The sequence below is a fragment of the Nycticebus coucang genome, chromosome 10 (assembly GCF_027406575.1).
Source record: "Nycticebus coucang isolate mNycCou1 chromosome 10, mNycCou1.pri, whole genome shotgun sequence".
NCBI classification, from domain to species: Eukaryota; Metazoa; Chordata; class Mammalia; order Primates; family Lorisidae; genus Nycticebus; species Nycticebus coucang.
The window spans coordinates 28,249,155-28,262,389 of NC_069789.1; the positions used below are offsets into that span (position 1 = coordinate 28,249,155).

The 13,235-nt window shown below is 36.1% G+C and overlaps 1 protein-coding gene across 1 annotated transcript in view; it reads left to right on the top strand.

The window, feature by feature from the left end:
- DNAH14 (dynein axonemal heavy chain 14) overlaps nucleotides 1-13,235 on the top strand; it is an 862,921-nt gene that overhangs the window by 282,989 nt on the left and 566,697 nt on the right. Inside the window, 5 exon segments of the mRNA XM_053607548.1 lie at nucleotides 733-786; nucleotides 2,572-2,717; nucleotides 4,237-4,305; nucleotides 4,907-5,093; nucleotides 5,795-5,871. Of these exon segments, the coding sequence (XP_053463523.1) occupies nucleotides 733-786; nucleotides 2,572-2,717; nucleotides 4,237-4,305; nucleotides 4,907-5,093; nucleotides 5,795-5,871 (533 nt within the window).

The window sequence follows — 13,235 nt, forward strand, 5'->3', positions numbered from 1 at the left end:
TCAATTTACAATCGCCAAAATGTGGAAACAGCCTAAATGCCCACCAACCCAGGAATGGATTAACAAGCTGTGGTATATGTATACCATGGAATACTATTCAGCCATTAAAAAAAATGGAGACTTTACATCCTTCGTATTAACCTGGATGGACGTGGAAGACATTATTCTTAGTAAAGCATCACAAGAATGGAGAAGCATGAATCCTATGTACTCAATTTTGATATGAGGACAATTAATGAGAATTATGGTTATGGGGGGGAACAGAAAGAGGGAAGGAGGGAGGTGGGTGGGGCCTTGGTGTGTGTCACACTTTATGGGGGCAAGACATGATTGCAAGAGGGACTTTACCTAACAATTGCAATCAGTGTAACCTGGCTTATTGTACCCTCAATGAATCCCCAACAATAAAAAAAAAAAAAAAAACTACACTTGAAAAAAAAAAAAGTATATAGCTTGCAACACTTTGATATTTTTCCTAGTTCTTATTTGTAGATTTGTGTAAAAACGCGACCTCAGCATTCTAGGAACTTATTGACTGAGCTGTAACAGTATATGGAATTTACATAATACTACATGGAGTTTTTTAAATCTCTAAATTGGTATCTAATGCATCTTTATATTGTAAGAGTATTGTTAAAATAACAAAGACATTTTAATACTGTGACAGTTTTAATATTAGTATTTTGTGTCATAATTCAAGATATATGTCAAAATAATATTTTTGCTTTCCAGTCCTTAGGCAAACATTGTGTGGTCTTCAACTGTTTTGAGGACTTGGATTACAAGGTAAATCTTAAACATATATACTTAGGAAAAAAAATTGTTATACTGTATACATATAACAATTCACTGAAGAGTAAAAGAAAAGGAAAAATATCTATCTTAGACATTAAGTATTAATAGACCTTTAAACACTATTCTTTTCAATGAATAGGATAAGAATAGAATAGAATAGAAACCTAGAATGTAATAGAAACTTAAAAACACATATGTTGCTTTTAGTTTAAGTAAATTACTCGGTAAGATAGTGGTTTTCAAAATTTTTGACTGTAGGATTCTTTTCAAATAAAATCTTATATGTACATAAATATATAATACAATTAAGAGTACAGTTTTATTAATATAAAATTAAGTCCTAGCTTTTTATACTCTTTAAGATCAAGGCCATTACAATTCACACAAATGTTTGGGAGTTCACGTAGAGGATGATCACTAGTTTGTCAGTCTTATTTTATGTGCACATTATCCAAGCAATGAATATGTTATAACATACTGAAGTATGCGTCATTAAAATTGCATGTACCATTGTGCAAATTTGCTCTGTTTCAAAATACTGCAACTTGTTTTGCATATTGAGTTTAAAGATTTTACATTTTATTGCTGTCATTTTATTTGCTATTCAAAGCACATTCATTACCAGTCAGTTCTTGCATTTCCAATGTATGCTCATTTAGCACATTAAAAATATCAATAAACATGAATAAGTTGACTGAATTATTATTTGTAGAACACTTACCAAATGCAGTCTCTTGCCTCTTCCCTGGAAACTACCTTCCAATGAGGCCCAGAAAGGCTATCTGGGGTGAGGTGAGTGAGGCACTTGCCTGCTGAGAAGAATATAAAGGAAAGCTAAGAAGCCCAGTAATCAAGATAAAAAATATTTTAGTGTAATATTTTGAAATCAAAATTAATGCCAAAAAAAATCCATGATAAAAAAAATCAGAATTTTAAATAAAGACAAGATCTGATTTCTGCTACCCAATGAGAGGAACCAACTTCTGTATCTATCCCTGTTCAAGGGTCTCTTGTTCTTCCTTCTGTGGTATTTACCAAAATTCCTGATATAGTTTAGTTTGGGCATCCCTCAATTTGGACCTACCTCTGGAAGTTCTGTGTAGCCTGTCAGTGTTTTTTGTTCATTTTGTCGTTTTGTTTTAGTTGCTAACATCTACAGCTCAAAAGATTTCAGTCAAGACTTCAGCCTCTCAGGGAACATTGGTGCACTTGGACAACCTGGGCCTGAATCCTAGCAAGTGGGAGAAGCTTAGTGGCTGCTACATACATACCTTCACTGGGCACATTCCAGTCTGGCCCAGAATCTACAATGGGTCCAGCTCAATCCTCTGCTTTAACCAACAGCAGCCAACCACTAAACCCACAGTCTTTACTTGATTCAGAAAAGGGAGCCCCTGATTCTGACACTTTACAATGGAGAGTTGTCCTAAAGTCAGTGCACCAAGGGGCAGTTCTGTGAGGTGAATGGCAGCCGCAAGAGTGGTCTGACACTGCTCTATGCAATGTGCAATCTGTCTGTACTGTGGCCCTGTTTGTACAGTCCTTGAGCTTTAGCTCGCTATGGCGTGTTTAGGCTTTTACAAGACACAGGCAGAATAGTTAACTGGTCTGGAGTCTAAGCAGCTGCTGATTTCAGCCCTATGAAAATGCCTGAGGGGAGGAAATGTAACAGGTGTTTGCTTGGATTGGGTAAGATTGGAAGAATGTATACAAATTAATATCCCAATTAAATTTCACACTGTTATAATAATTTTGGCAATCTTCTTATTTTTAAAGGTAGTGAAACAATTCTTCTTTGGACTAGTTCAGTCAGGAGCATGGTGTTGTTTTGATGAATTCAATCGAATTGATATGGAAGTTCTCTCTGTCATTGCCTCACAGATCCTAACAATTAAGGCTGCGAAAGACAGCTATTCTGTCAGGTATTTGTTGAATGTGTTTATACTTTTGAGTGAAAATCTGATACACATTTACTGTTTAGTAAATTGTTAAATGTATTCTACAACAAGGGTTTGAGATTTCGGGAGTTTTTTTGAAAGCATGTACCAAAATAACTGGCATTTATCTTGAGTGTTTTCTTTACTTGGCAAATTATGTGAAAATAGATAAAACTCTTTGAACAGTCTCCTGAGCTGCCAGGACACTGATGAAAATATGTTCTAATTACTTTTTCTTTCAGCTTAAATTCTCTTATTACTTTTTCATCTTAGGATATTGCATTTGAAAAAAACAAACAAAAGTTGCCCTTTTTTTTTCTTTAATCCTGCATCCTTTTTAAAAAAGAAATTATCCTGGCCACATAGTTGAAACTCTTGTCTCATTACTCTGAATTAATGTGCTTTTATTGAAAAGTTCTATATTAACAATATTTGTTTAGATTACTAGTGTCTTGTGATACAAGCAAAAATTTTTTCTCAGCAGATAAATTTGGAATTCACATGATTTACTTTACATGCATAAATGAATTAGTGGATTTAAAATTTGTATTATAATCTAATACAGTAGAACCTCCATAATTGACCACCTGCCTACACTGACCACCTCCATAAGTTGACCTAATTTACATAGATCAGACATGCACTACATGTACATATCAGTGTAGTTCCTTATGTTCACCACCTCCGTATGTTGACCAGTTTGGTACAGTCTCCTGGTGGATCAACTTACAGAGGTTCTACAGTATTTCTAACTTAAGCTAATGGACACTAAATTGTGGCTTTACTCTCATGGATTTTGTTGAAACTGTTAAAACTAGTGTTACCAGGCCTCGTATGTCTATGGATGTAGCTGGGGGGCTCATAGTAAGTCACCTTTCAACAAGTCTTTGCCTCTGCAAAGTCTTCCCCTTTTTGTCCAAAGAGTCCTCAGATTTTGTCCCAATTGCTTTCCCATTTTGACCACCCTCTTTGATATCAACTATCCAAAAAATCACCATAGGATTTTCCCCCATTGTCTCTACCACTGGTGCTGATGATAGGATACTGATGTTCATGCCAAGGATTCTATTTCACAGTGGTACCAAAGTTTTTTAACTTGGTGCAGGGAGACTTGGGACTTAGGCTGTGTTCCATGATGAAGCAGGAACTCTTGTTGTGTCCCACTTGTATTCTACTGTAGGATCCAGGCAGAGCTCTTTTATACCCTAAGGGTCTCCTCAGGTTCCTTTTCCTGTGTAAGTCCACTCATTCAGATGGGTATCTTCTAGGCCCAGGTCCCATAAAGCTCATCAGACAACTTTATACATAATCAAGTATATCTGGATCCCAGCAGAGGTCACAACTTTGGCTCAAGATGAACCTCTTCTCTTTCTCTTACTTTTTTTTCTGATATGGTTTGTTTGGATTTAAATGTAACACAACTTTTAAAAAAGTCCCCTAACTCACTAATATATTTGGGACTAGAGGAAACAGTTCGAGTGCTGAATGTTATAATGTCTTATAGGTTTGTTCTGGAAGGAAAAGAAGTTCGTATTAATTTGTCTTGTGCAATATTTATCACCATGAATCCTGGGTAAGTATTAATGAGTCTGGCGGGAGAGGACACAGACCAAACTCCTTTTTTAAAATCTTATTTATCAATGGAGTTGTCTGACACTGTATGTTTGTCATTCATGCTCAGTCAACCTCTGAACACTTCTACTACCCACATTATTTATTAACAGCTACAACTTTATAGCTGTTCATATAGATAATCTCACCAAGACACATTTTCACTTCATGAATATTCAAAGAGGAAGGAAAAGGTCATCAGTTTTTCACAAAGAGGACACAGGCAGAAAAGCTGATGACAGTGGCAAGAGGAATGAGAATATGGTGGTTATAAGGAATGGATGTTGGGCAAGTTCAATAAGTATCTGAATGAATGTTACGGTAACCCAGGGAATCAGAGGGAACTGTTGTGAGGTGAATTATAGGAAGAGACACTGGAAGAAAATATGATAAACCAAGAAGCACCATGAGATCAAATGTACAATAAAAACTATTTTTACTGTCAGATAATGGTCACATAGAAAGCAATAGAATTATTTGGGAGAAAAGTATATGATGTGGTTCTTCATTTGAAAAACTGAAAAGTGCTGGGGTTTTTGTTTTTATTTTCTTTTCCTCTTCAGGCATAGAGGTCGAGTAGAGCTTCCAGATAACTTAAAATCTCTGTTTCGCCCAGTGGCAATGATGGTGCCCCATTATCAAATGGTTGCTGAAGTAATACTGTTTTCATTTGGTTTCAAATCTGCAAAACCACTCTCTGGAAGGCTAGCTAACCTTTATGAATTAGCTAGCAAACAGCTGTCACAACAGGTAAAGAACTGCTTTTCTCCGAATGTTTAAAAGTGGTTATATAAAAATCAATAAGACCTTTCTGGTCCAGAAACGACCTGAGACCTTACCAAATACTGGAGCTAGAATTCCTATCAACAAATGAAGTCTATGTATGAGATTACGTTTAAGGCAAAATGTAAAATCAGTCAAGAATCCAAGCTTTTCCTCCATAATCTGGGGAGTAATCAAGCATCTGTTATTTTAAATTATAGACTTCTGGAAAAGGAAGTTAATATCTAGAACTGTTGTTCTCAAACTTCATTGTACATCAAAATAATTTAGAGGACTTGTTAAAATACAAAGTATTGGGCTTTTCCCTGAGTTTTGAATTCTGTGTGTCTGGTATGGGACCTGAGAATTTTCATTTCTAACAGTTTCTCAAGTGTTACCGATGCTACTGATCTGAGTACCACACTTTGACAATTGTTGTTCTAGGATCTACAAGATTAATGAATATTTGTTTCTTAACCTTTCTCTTAAGAAAGGCTTTTATTGGTATCAATTTGGAAGAGAAATAAAAGCATGAGAAGCAGAGCTGAGGGGTTCTTGGATTCATAACACTGTTTCCTCTCATAGAATAGGTGACCAGTAATTTCAGTATATACTGTATATAGTTATTTTCAAATTTTTCCATTTTTCTTTATGAATTTTAATAACTCAAATACTTTAATGTTTGATAGGATCATTATGATTTTGGCTTGAGGTCCTTGAAGACAGTTTTAGTAATGGCTGGCAAGAAGAAACGGGAGTTTAAAAGGTCAGTTGCATTTTGAATTGAGTGTTAAGTAAAAGGGAGTTATAGAACATAGGAGAAATAATTTGTAGAATTTTAAGTAATGATGACAAGTTAAAATATGGAGCCAAGACATTTACATTCCACATACATCCTTGTAAGATGCCCTGCAGGTGTAATCCCACCAATCTCCCTCCCTCTGCCCAATAACTAAGAAAATTCCAGGAAGGCTATGTTAACCAGCGTGATGAAAATGTGTCAAACGGTCTATGAAACCAGGGTATGGTGTCCCATGATCACATTAATGTACACAGCTATGATTTAATAAAAAATAAAATATGGAGCCCATGGAGTGTCATAGTAAAATATGTTAGAGGTTATCTAAGGATATCAATGAAGAGGAAAAAATGCACAAAATCACTGAGTACTTTCCCTAATACAGCCTTTGCTTTTCAAAAAACAAAAAGTTCTTTACATTTACATGCTAAAAGATATAATAGAATAAAATATTCCATCAGGAAGCTAATGAAATAAGTTAATGAGAAATGTCAAACCTATATGAGCATATCTATGTGAGAAATGTGTAAAACTCATCTGAGGAAAACTTTAACACAGGACTGAAGTAAATTAAAATGTGAATAAATGAAATAACACACCACATTTATAATATCATAACATCTTTTTTAAAATTTCAGAAGACTCAGGGGGTAAGAAGTTGAATTCTGTTAGATATATATTATATAGTAGTCTGAGCTTTTAGTGTACCCATCACCCAAATAGTGTACATTGTACCCCATAAGTAATTTCTCATCCCTCATACCTTCCTTTAACTCTCCAGTGTCTATCATCATACATTCTGCCTTTCTTTGCATTGCTATAGCTTAGTCCCCACTTCAAGTAAGAACATACAGCATTTATTTTTTGTTCCTGAATTACTTCACTTAGGATAATAGCCTCCAGTCCTCCATCCAAGTTGCTGCAAAAGAAATTATTCCTTTCTGTTTTATGGATGAATAGTATTCCATGGTATCTGTATATATACCACATTTTATACCACTAGTATTCCATGGTATGTGTATATACTGCTAATCAGTTGATGGGCAGTCAGGTTGATTCCATAGCTTTGCAGTTGAGTGCAGGTGTCTTTTTGACATAGTGATTTCTTTTCCTTTGGATAGATACCTAGTAGTGGGATTGCAGGAACAAAAGGTAGATCTACCTTTAAGTGCTTTGAGAAGTCTCTGTACTTACCTCCATAGACATTGTATTAATTTACATTCCCACCAACAGTGGATAAGCCTTCCCTTTTCATTGTTTACACACCAACATCTGTTTATTTTTTACTTTTAATAATGGCTATTCTAATTAGAATAAGATGATATTTCATTGTGGTTATAATTTGCATTTCCCTGCAATGATGAATAATGATGTTGAGCATTTTTTCATGTATTTTTTTAGCCATTTGTTTTTGTTCTTTTGAAAAATGCCTGTTCATGCCATTTTTCCACTTTTTGATGGGTTGTTTTTTACTTGCTGAGTTGTTTGTGCTCCTTGTAGATTTTGGATATTAGTCATTTGTCAGACATACAGTTGGAAATATTTTACCCCATTCTATAAGTTATCTATTTACTATTTTATTTCTTTTGATATGCAGAAACATTTTAGTTTAGTTGTCTATTTTTGTTTTGTTGCATTTCTTATGGGTGTTTTAGTAATAAATTCCTTGGGTAGACCTATGCCCAGAATAGTTTTTCCTAGATTTTTCTCTAGGATTTTTATTATTTTAGGTCTTACATTTAAATTAATTAAACTTGAGTAAATTTTTGTATATGATGAGAAATGAAGATCCAATTTTATTCTTTGCATATGGCTATTCAGTTTGCCCAGCACCATTTATAGCCTCCAGTGTCCTTTCCCTGTGGATGTTTTTCAATGCTTTGTCAAAGATCAGTTGATTTAGGTATATGGTTTTATTTTTGGATTAGTTTTTCTGCTCCATTGATCTATGTTTCTACTTGTAGAATAATTTGAAGACAGGTAATGTGATGCCTCCACTTTTGTTCTTCTTGCTTAGTATTGCTTTGGCTGTTTGGGCTGTTTTTTGATTCTATATGAATTTTTAAATTTTTTTCCTAATTCTGTTAAAAATTTGTTGTATTTGATTCAATTGCATTGAATCTGTAGATTGCTTTGGGTAGTATGGTCATTTGAATAATATTAATTATTCTGATCATTAGTATGTTATTTTCTATTTCTGTGGATCATCTATAATTTCTATAATCAGTGATTTGTAGTTCTTGTAGAGCTCTTTCACCCCCTTGGTTAAATTTATTCTAAGGTTTTTTTTTTTAGTTTGGTTGGTTTTTTTACAGCTATTGTAAATGGGAATGAGTTCTTGGTTTGGTATTCAGCTTAGTCAATACCAATGTATAAAAATGGAATTAATTTTCATACACTGATTTTAATAACCTAAGACTTTGGCAAATTTATTCACCAATCTTTTGGTGAGTCCTTGGGCTTTCTAGGTATTTGATCATATCATCAGCAAACAGAGATGTCAGGGTCCCTTCGTGGTGGCCACTTATCAGTTCCCAGGACTAGCCAGGTCTCTGGCTCCCTGCTTATCTAGGTTCTGGATGCAGACTGCTATGCTGTTAATCTCGCTCAGGAACAATTGCTCTTAGGTGCCTGAGGGCTATCTGCCCTAGAAGAAGGGAGAAAGAGAGAAAGATAATCTTTGAGGGAGTAAAGCAGTCTTAGAAAAATAGATCTTAGCAGTAGCAGTCTTTAGCAGAGCTTAGTAAGCTTCAGCAGAGAGACACTGGTGCTGGTGTTCTGCAGGCAGGAGAAGCAACGAAGTCAGAGTAAGCAGGTCCATGATAGAATGTGCACGGTCCCGACTGCCTTCTTCTCCAGCCTAATATGATTCTTAACACCACAGGTGCAGAGACTGCCAATTCTCTAACCCTCTCATCTCGCTTTCAAGCTTCGTAAGAGAGCTAAATCCCTCCCTATGCCCTTTTCACCAGGGTGTTCCATTATTGGGCTATATAGATGTTTCTTATAACTCTCACTCCTCCTTGCCATAGGCTATACAAGCTGCAACACAGAGATAATTTGACTTTTTTTTTTCCAATTTGGACTCCCTTTATTTCTTTCTCTTGCCTGATTGCTCTGGCTAGAACTTCCGGTAAGTACTATTTTGAATAGATGTGGGGAAAGTGAGCATACATGTCTGTTTCAGTTCTTAGGGGGAATGTTTTCAACTTTTTCCCTATTCTTTTATTTTTACTTTTCTTTTTCCTTTTTTATTAATCTTTAATTAAAATCATAAGTATACATTTACAGAGTAAAATGTGATGATTTGATATACAATGTGGAATGCTTAAATCAAACTGATTAACATAGCCATCATCTTACTTACTTATTTTGTGTGGTAAGACATTTAAAATTCACTTTTAGTTATTTTGAAATATACCCTTGCATTGTGCACATTAGGCAAGATCCTACCCAATGCCCTCCCTCCTCCCAGCAATCGCTTTTTTTTTTTTTATTGTTGGGGATTCATTGAGGGTACAATAAGCCAGGTTACACTGATTGCAATTGTTAAGTAAAAGTCCCTCTTGCAATCATGTCTTGCCCCCATAAAGTGTGACACACACCAAGGCCCATCATCTCTATATATTAGAGAAATACAAATCAAAACAACCCTGAGATATCATCTAACCCCAGTGAGAATGGCCCACATCACAAAATCTCAAAACTGCAGATATTGGCGTGGATGTGGAGAGAAGGGAACACTTTTACACTGCTGGTGGGACTGCAAACTAGTACAACCTTTCTGGAAGGAAGTATGGAGAAACCTCAAAGCACTCAAGCTAGACCTCCCATTTGATCCTACAATCCCATTACTGGGCATCTACCCAGAAGGAAAGAAATCCTTTTATCATAAGGACACTTGTACTAGACTGTTTATTGCAGTTCAATTTACAATCGCCAAAATGTGGAACCAGCAATCGCTTTTTTCCCTATTCAATATGATGTTGGCTACAGGTTTGTCACATAGGCTTTTATTGGTTAGAAGTATATTTCTTATATTCCAAGTTTTTAGTGTTTCTATCATGAAGAGATGCTCTTTTTTAATTCTTATTAAATCATAACTGTGTATATTAATGCATTTATGGGAAACAATGTGCTGATTTGATATACAATGTGGAATGCTTACATCTAACTGATTAACATAACTGTCTCCTTATTTGTTGTGGCAAAAACATTCATACTCTATTCTTAATAGTATAGAAATGTATCATAGCCTTATGCACATTAGGTTGGATCCCAAAAAAACTCTCCTTTCTCTCAGCTTCCCCCTCCTTCCCCTCCCCTCTCCTCTTCCCTCCTTCTTTCTGGACTATAGTTATGTTTTACCATTCCTTTTGAACACTTTTTCTACATCCATTGATATGATCATATGGTTTTTTGCTTTTAATTTTCTTTATGTGGTTAATCACATTTACTGACTTGTGTCATCCTTGCATCCCTAGGATAAAACCCACTTAATTGTGGTGTATTATATTTTTCACGTGCCATTGGACTTAGTTTGCTAGTTTCTTGTTGAGGTAATCTGGGATATTGGTATGTAGTTTTCTCTCTTCATTGAATCCTTTCATGGCTTTGGCATCAGGGTAATACTGGCACTGTAGAACGAGTTAGGGAGGATCTCTTCCTTCACAATCTTTTGGAACTGTTTCAGTAGAATTGGTATCTGTTCTTCTTTGAATAGCTGATAGAATTCAGGTGAATCCATCTGATCCTGGGCTAGGTGGTTAGGAGATTTTTTATTACTGAGTCAATCTCACTAGTTTTACTAGTCATTATTGGTCTGTTCAGGGTCTCTTTTTCTTCTTGGTTAAGAACTGAAAGGTTGTATGTTTCCAGGAATTTATCCATTTCCTCCACATTTTCTATTTTGGGGGCATACAGATGTTCATAGTATTCTTTTTTATTATTATTATTAGATCATAACTGTGTACATTACTGCATTTATAGGGTATAATGTGCTGATTTTGTGTACAATTTGGAATGTTTACATCAAACTGGTCAACATATCATTCACCTCACTTATTTAATTGTAGTGTTTAGACTTCTTAATGATCTTTTGTATTTCTGTGCTATCTATGGTAATGGTACCTTACCCAACACCCCACGCAGTTTTGGCTGGGGCCAGGCTTGATGCCACCCTGGGTATGTGCAAGCCAGCACCCTACTCCTTGAGCCACAGGCACCGCCCGGTAATGGCTCCTTTTACATTTATGATTAAGCTTATTTAAATTCTCCCTTTTCATTTCCCAGAATGGCTTTGGGCTGCAGCTAGAATACTCAGGTGTGAGAGAGCCAGTTGTGCCATAAACTTGCCTCTAAGGAGAACAGGTTCCTCTAGGTAGAGGCAGGCAGCTGGGGGTTCAGACTGCTCAGATCGTTTTCCCTCAGTGGCAGCAACAGTTTCTGTCCTTAGGATACCCAAAAGTGCCCACACCTGAGTCCCACCCCCAACTCCCTTGGTGGTCCTGTGGTAGTGCAGCATAGGGTATAGCCTGAGAACAGGACAGAGACTTCTGGGGACTGGGCTTTCTGATTGGCTCAGGGCTCAAAAGCCTGCAAGGCTTCATCCAACTTGAAGCAATGCTTCTGCACACTCTCAGATAGGTCTTTGTATTCGCCTGGGGGGCCACGAGGGCTTGGGGTTCTCCTGCAGCTAGGATTTTTTTTTTTTTTTGCAGTTTTTGGCTGGAGCTGGGTTTGAACCCGCTACCTCTGGCATATGGGGCTGGAGCCCTACTCCTTTGAGCCAAAGGCACCACCCCCTGTATCTAGGATTTTAAAAGTCTCTGGCAGGCTTGTGGAATCTCTCATTCCCATTTTCCCCATGTCAGGGAACTCCTTCTGTCTTCCTGCTGATTCCAGCTGAGTAGAGTGCCCAGCTTTGCTTTTCTCTGCTTTTCTGATTTCTGTCACTTTGTTGGAATTCAGTATTCTCTCTCTGTATTCAAAGTGTGAATATACATCGTCATTAATTTCGAGCCCTGTCCATTGGAGAGACTTACACTGGCTACAGCTAGTCAACCATCTTGAATCAGACTCATCATAACATCTTAAAAGACATAACATCATAAAGATTTAAATATTCTAATTTTTAATTTATTAACTAAGTATAGCCTTAGTAAAAATACTTTTTCTTTTTGCCTTCAGGAAAGCTGATGCTAAAGTTCAAGTGGAAAAATAAATATGAGTAGCTAGGAAAATAGTGAAAAGCAAGAATAATGAAGGGCAAATATCCCTTTAAATAGTAAGACATATTATAAAGCTTCTGTAATTATTGTTAAAACATTGTGATATTGGCTCCTGGGAAGAATGACAAATCATTAAAATGGTATTGAAAGGCCAGAAATAGGAATTTATGCTTTAGGCATAATACATCATAAATCTGTGGACAAAAAGGGGTATTAGGAAGCTAAATAGACATCTGGATAAAAATAAAATTGTAACCATAGTCCACATAATTTAAGGATACACTCCAAAAGGACCAAAGAATTTAAAGGTAAAAATTTAAAACATAAAAGTATTTGAAGAAACAAAATGTCCAAAATGGCATATAAAGACCTTTAAAACTAAGACTCAAAATCCAAAAGCCACAAAAGACTTGATGTGCATTTGGGTTGATTCCACATCATTGCAATTGTGAATTGTGTTTTAGTAAACACTCATGTGCAAATAACTTTTTGATAAAATGACTTTTTTTCCTTTGGATAAATACCCAGTAGTGAGATTGCTGGATTAAATGGTAGGCCAAATTTTAGTGCCTTGAAGACTCTCCATTCTGTTTTCCATATAGATTGTACTAATTAGTAGTCCCACCAGTGGTGTATAGCATTCCTTTCTCTCTGTATCCATGCCAGCATCTATTGTTTTGGGGCTTTTTAATAAAAGCCATTCTAACTAAGGGAAGGTGGTATCTCATTGTGTTCTTAATTTGCATTTCCCTGATGATTAGTGATGCTGAGCAGTTTTTCATGTGTTTATTAGTCATTTGTCTACCTTCCTTTGAAAAGCTTTAGGGTGCCCACTGTCACCACTTCAACATAGTGCTAGAAGTTCTAGCCAGAGCAATCAGGCAAGAGAAAGAAATAAATGGTGTACAAATCTGGAAAGAGGAAGTCAATCTATCACTTTCTGATGATGATATAATCTTCTTAAATGATTCTTAATCACCACTCTTGCCATATTAGATAACATTCATAGACTCTACCAGGGGTCCTCAAACTTTTTAAACAGGGGGCCAGTTCACTGTCCCTCAGACCATTGGAGGGCTGGACTATAGTTTAAAAAAAAAA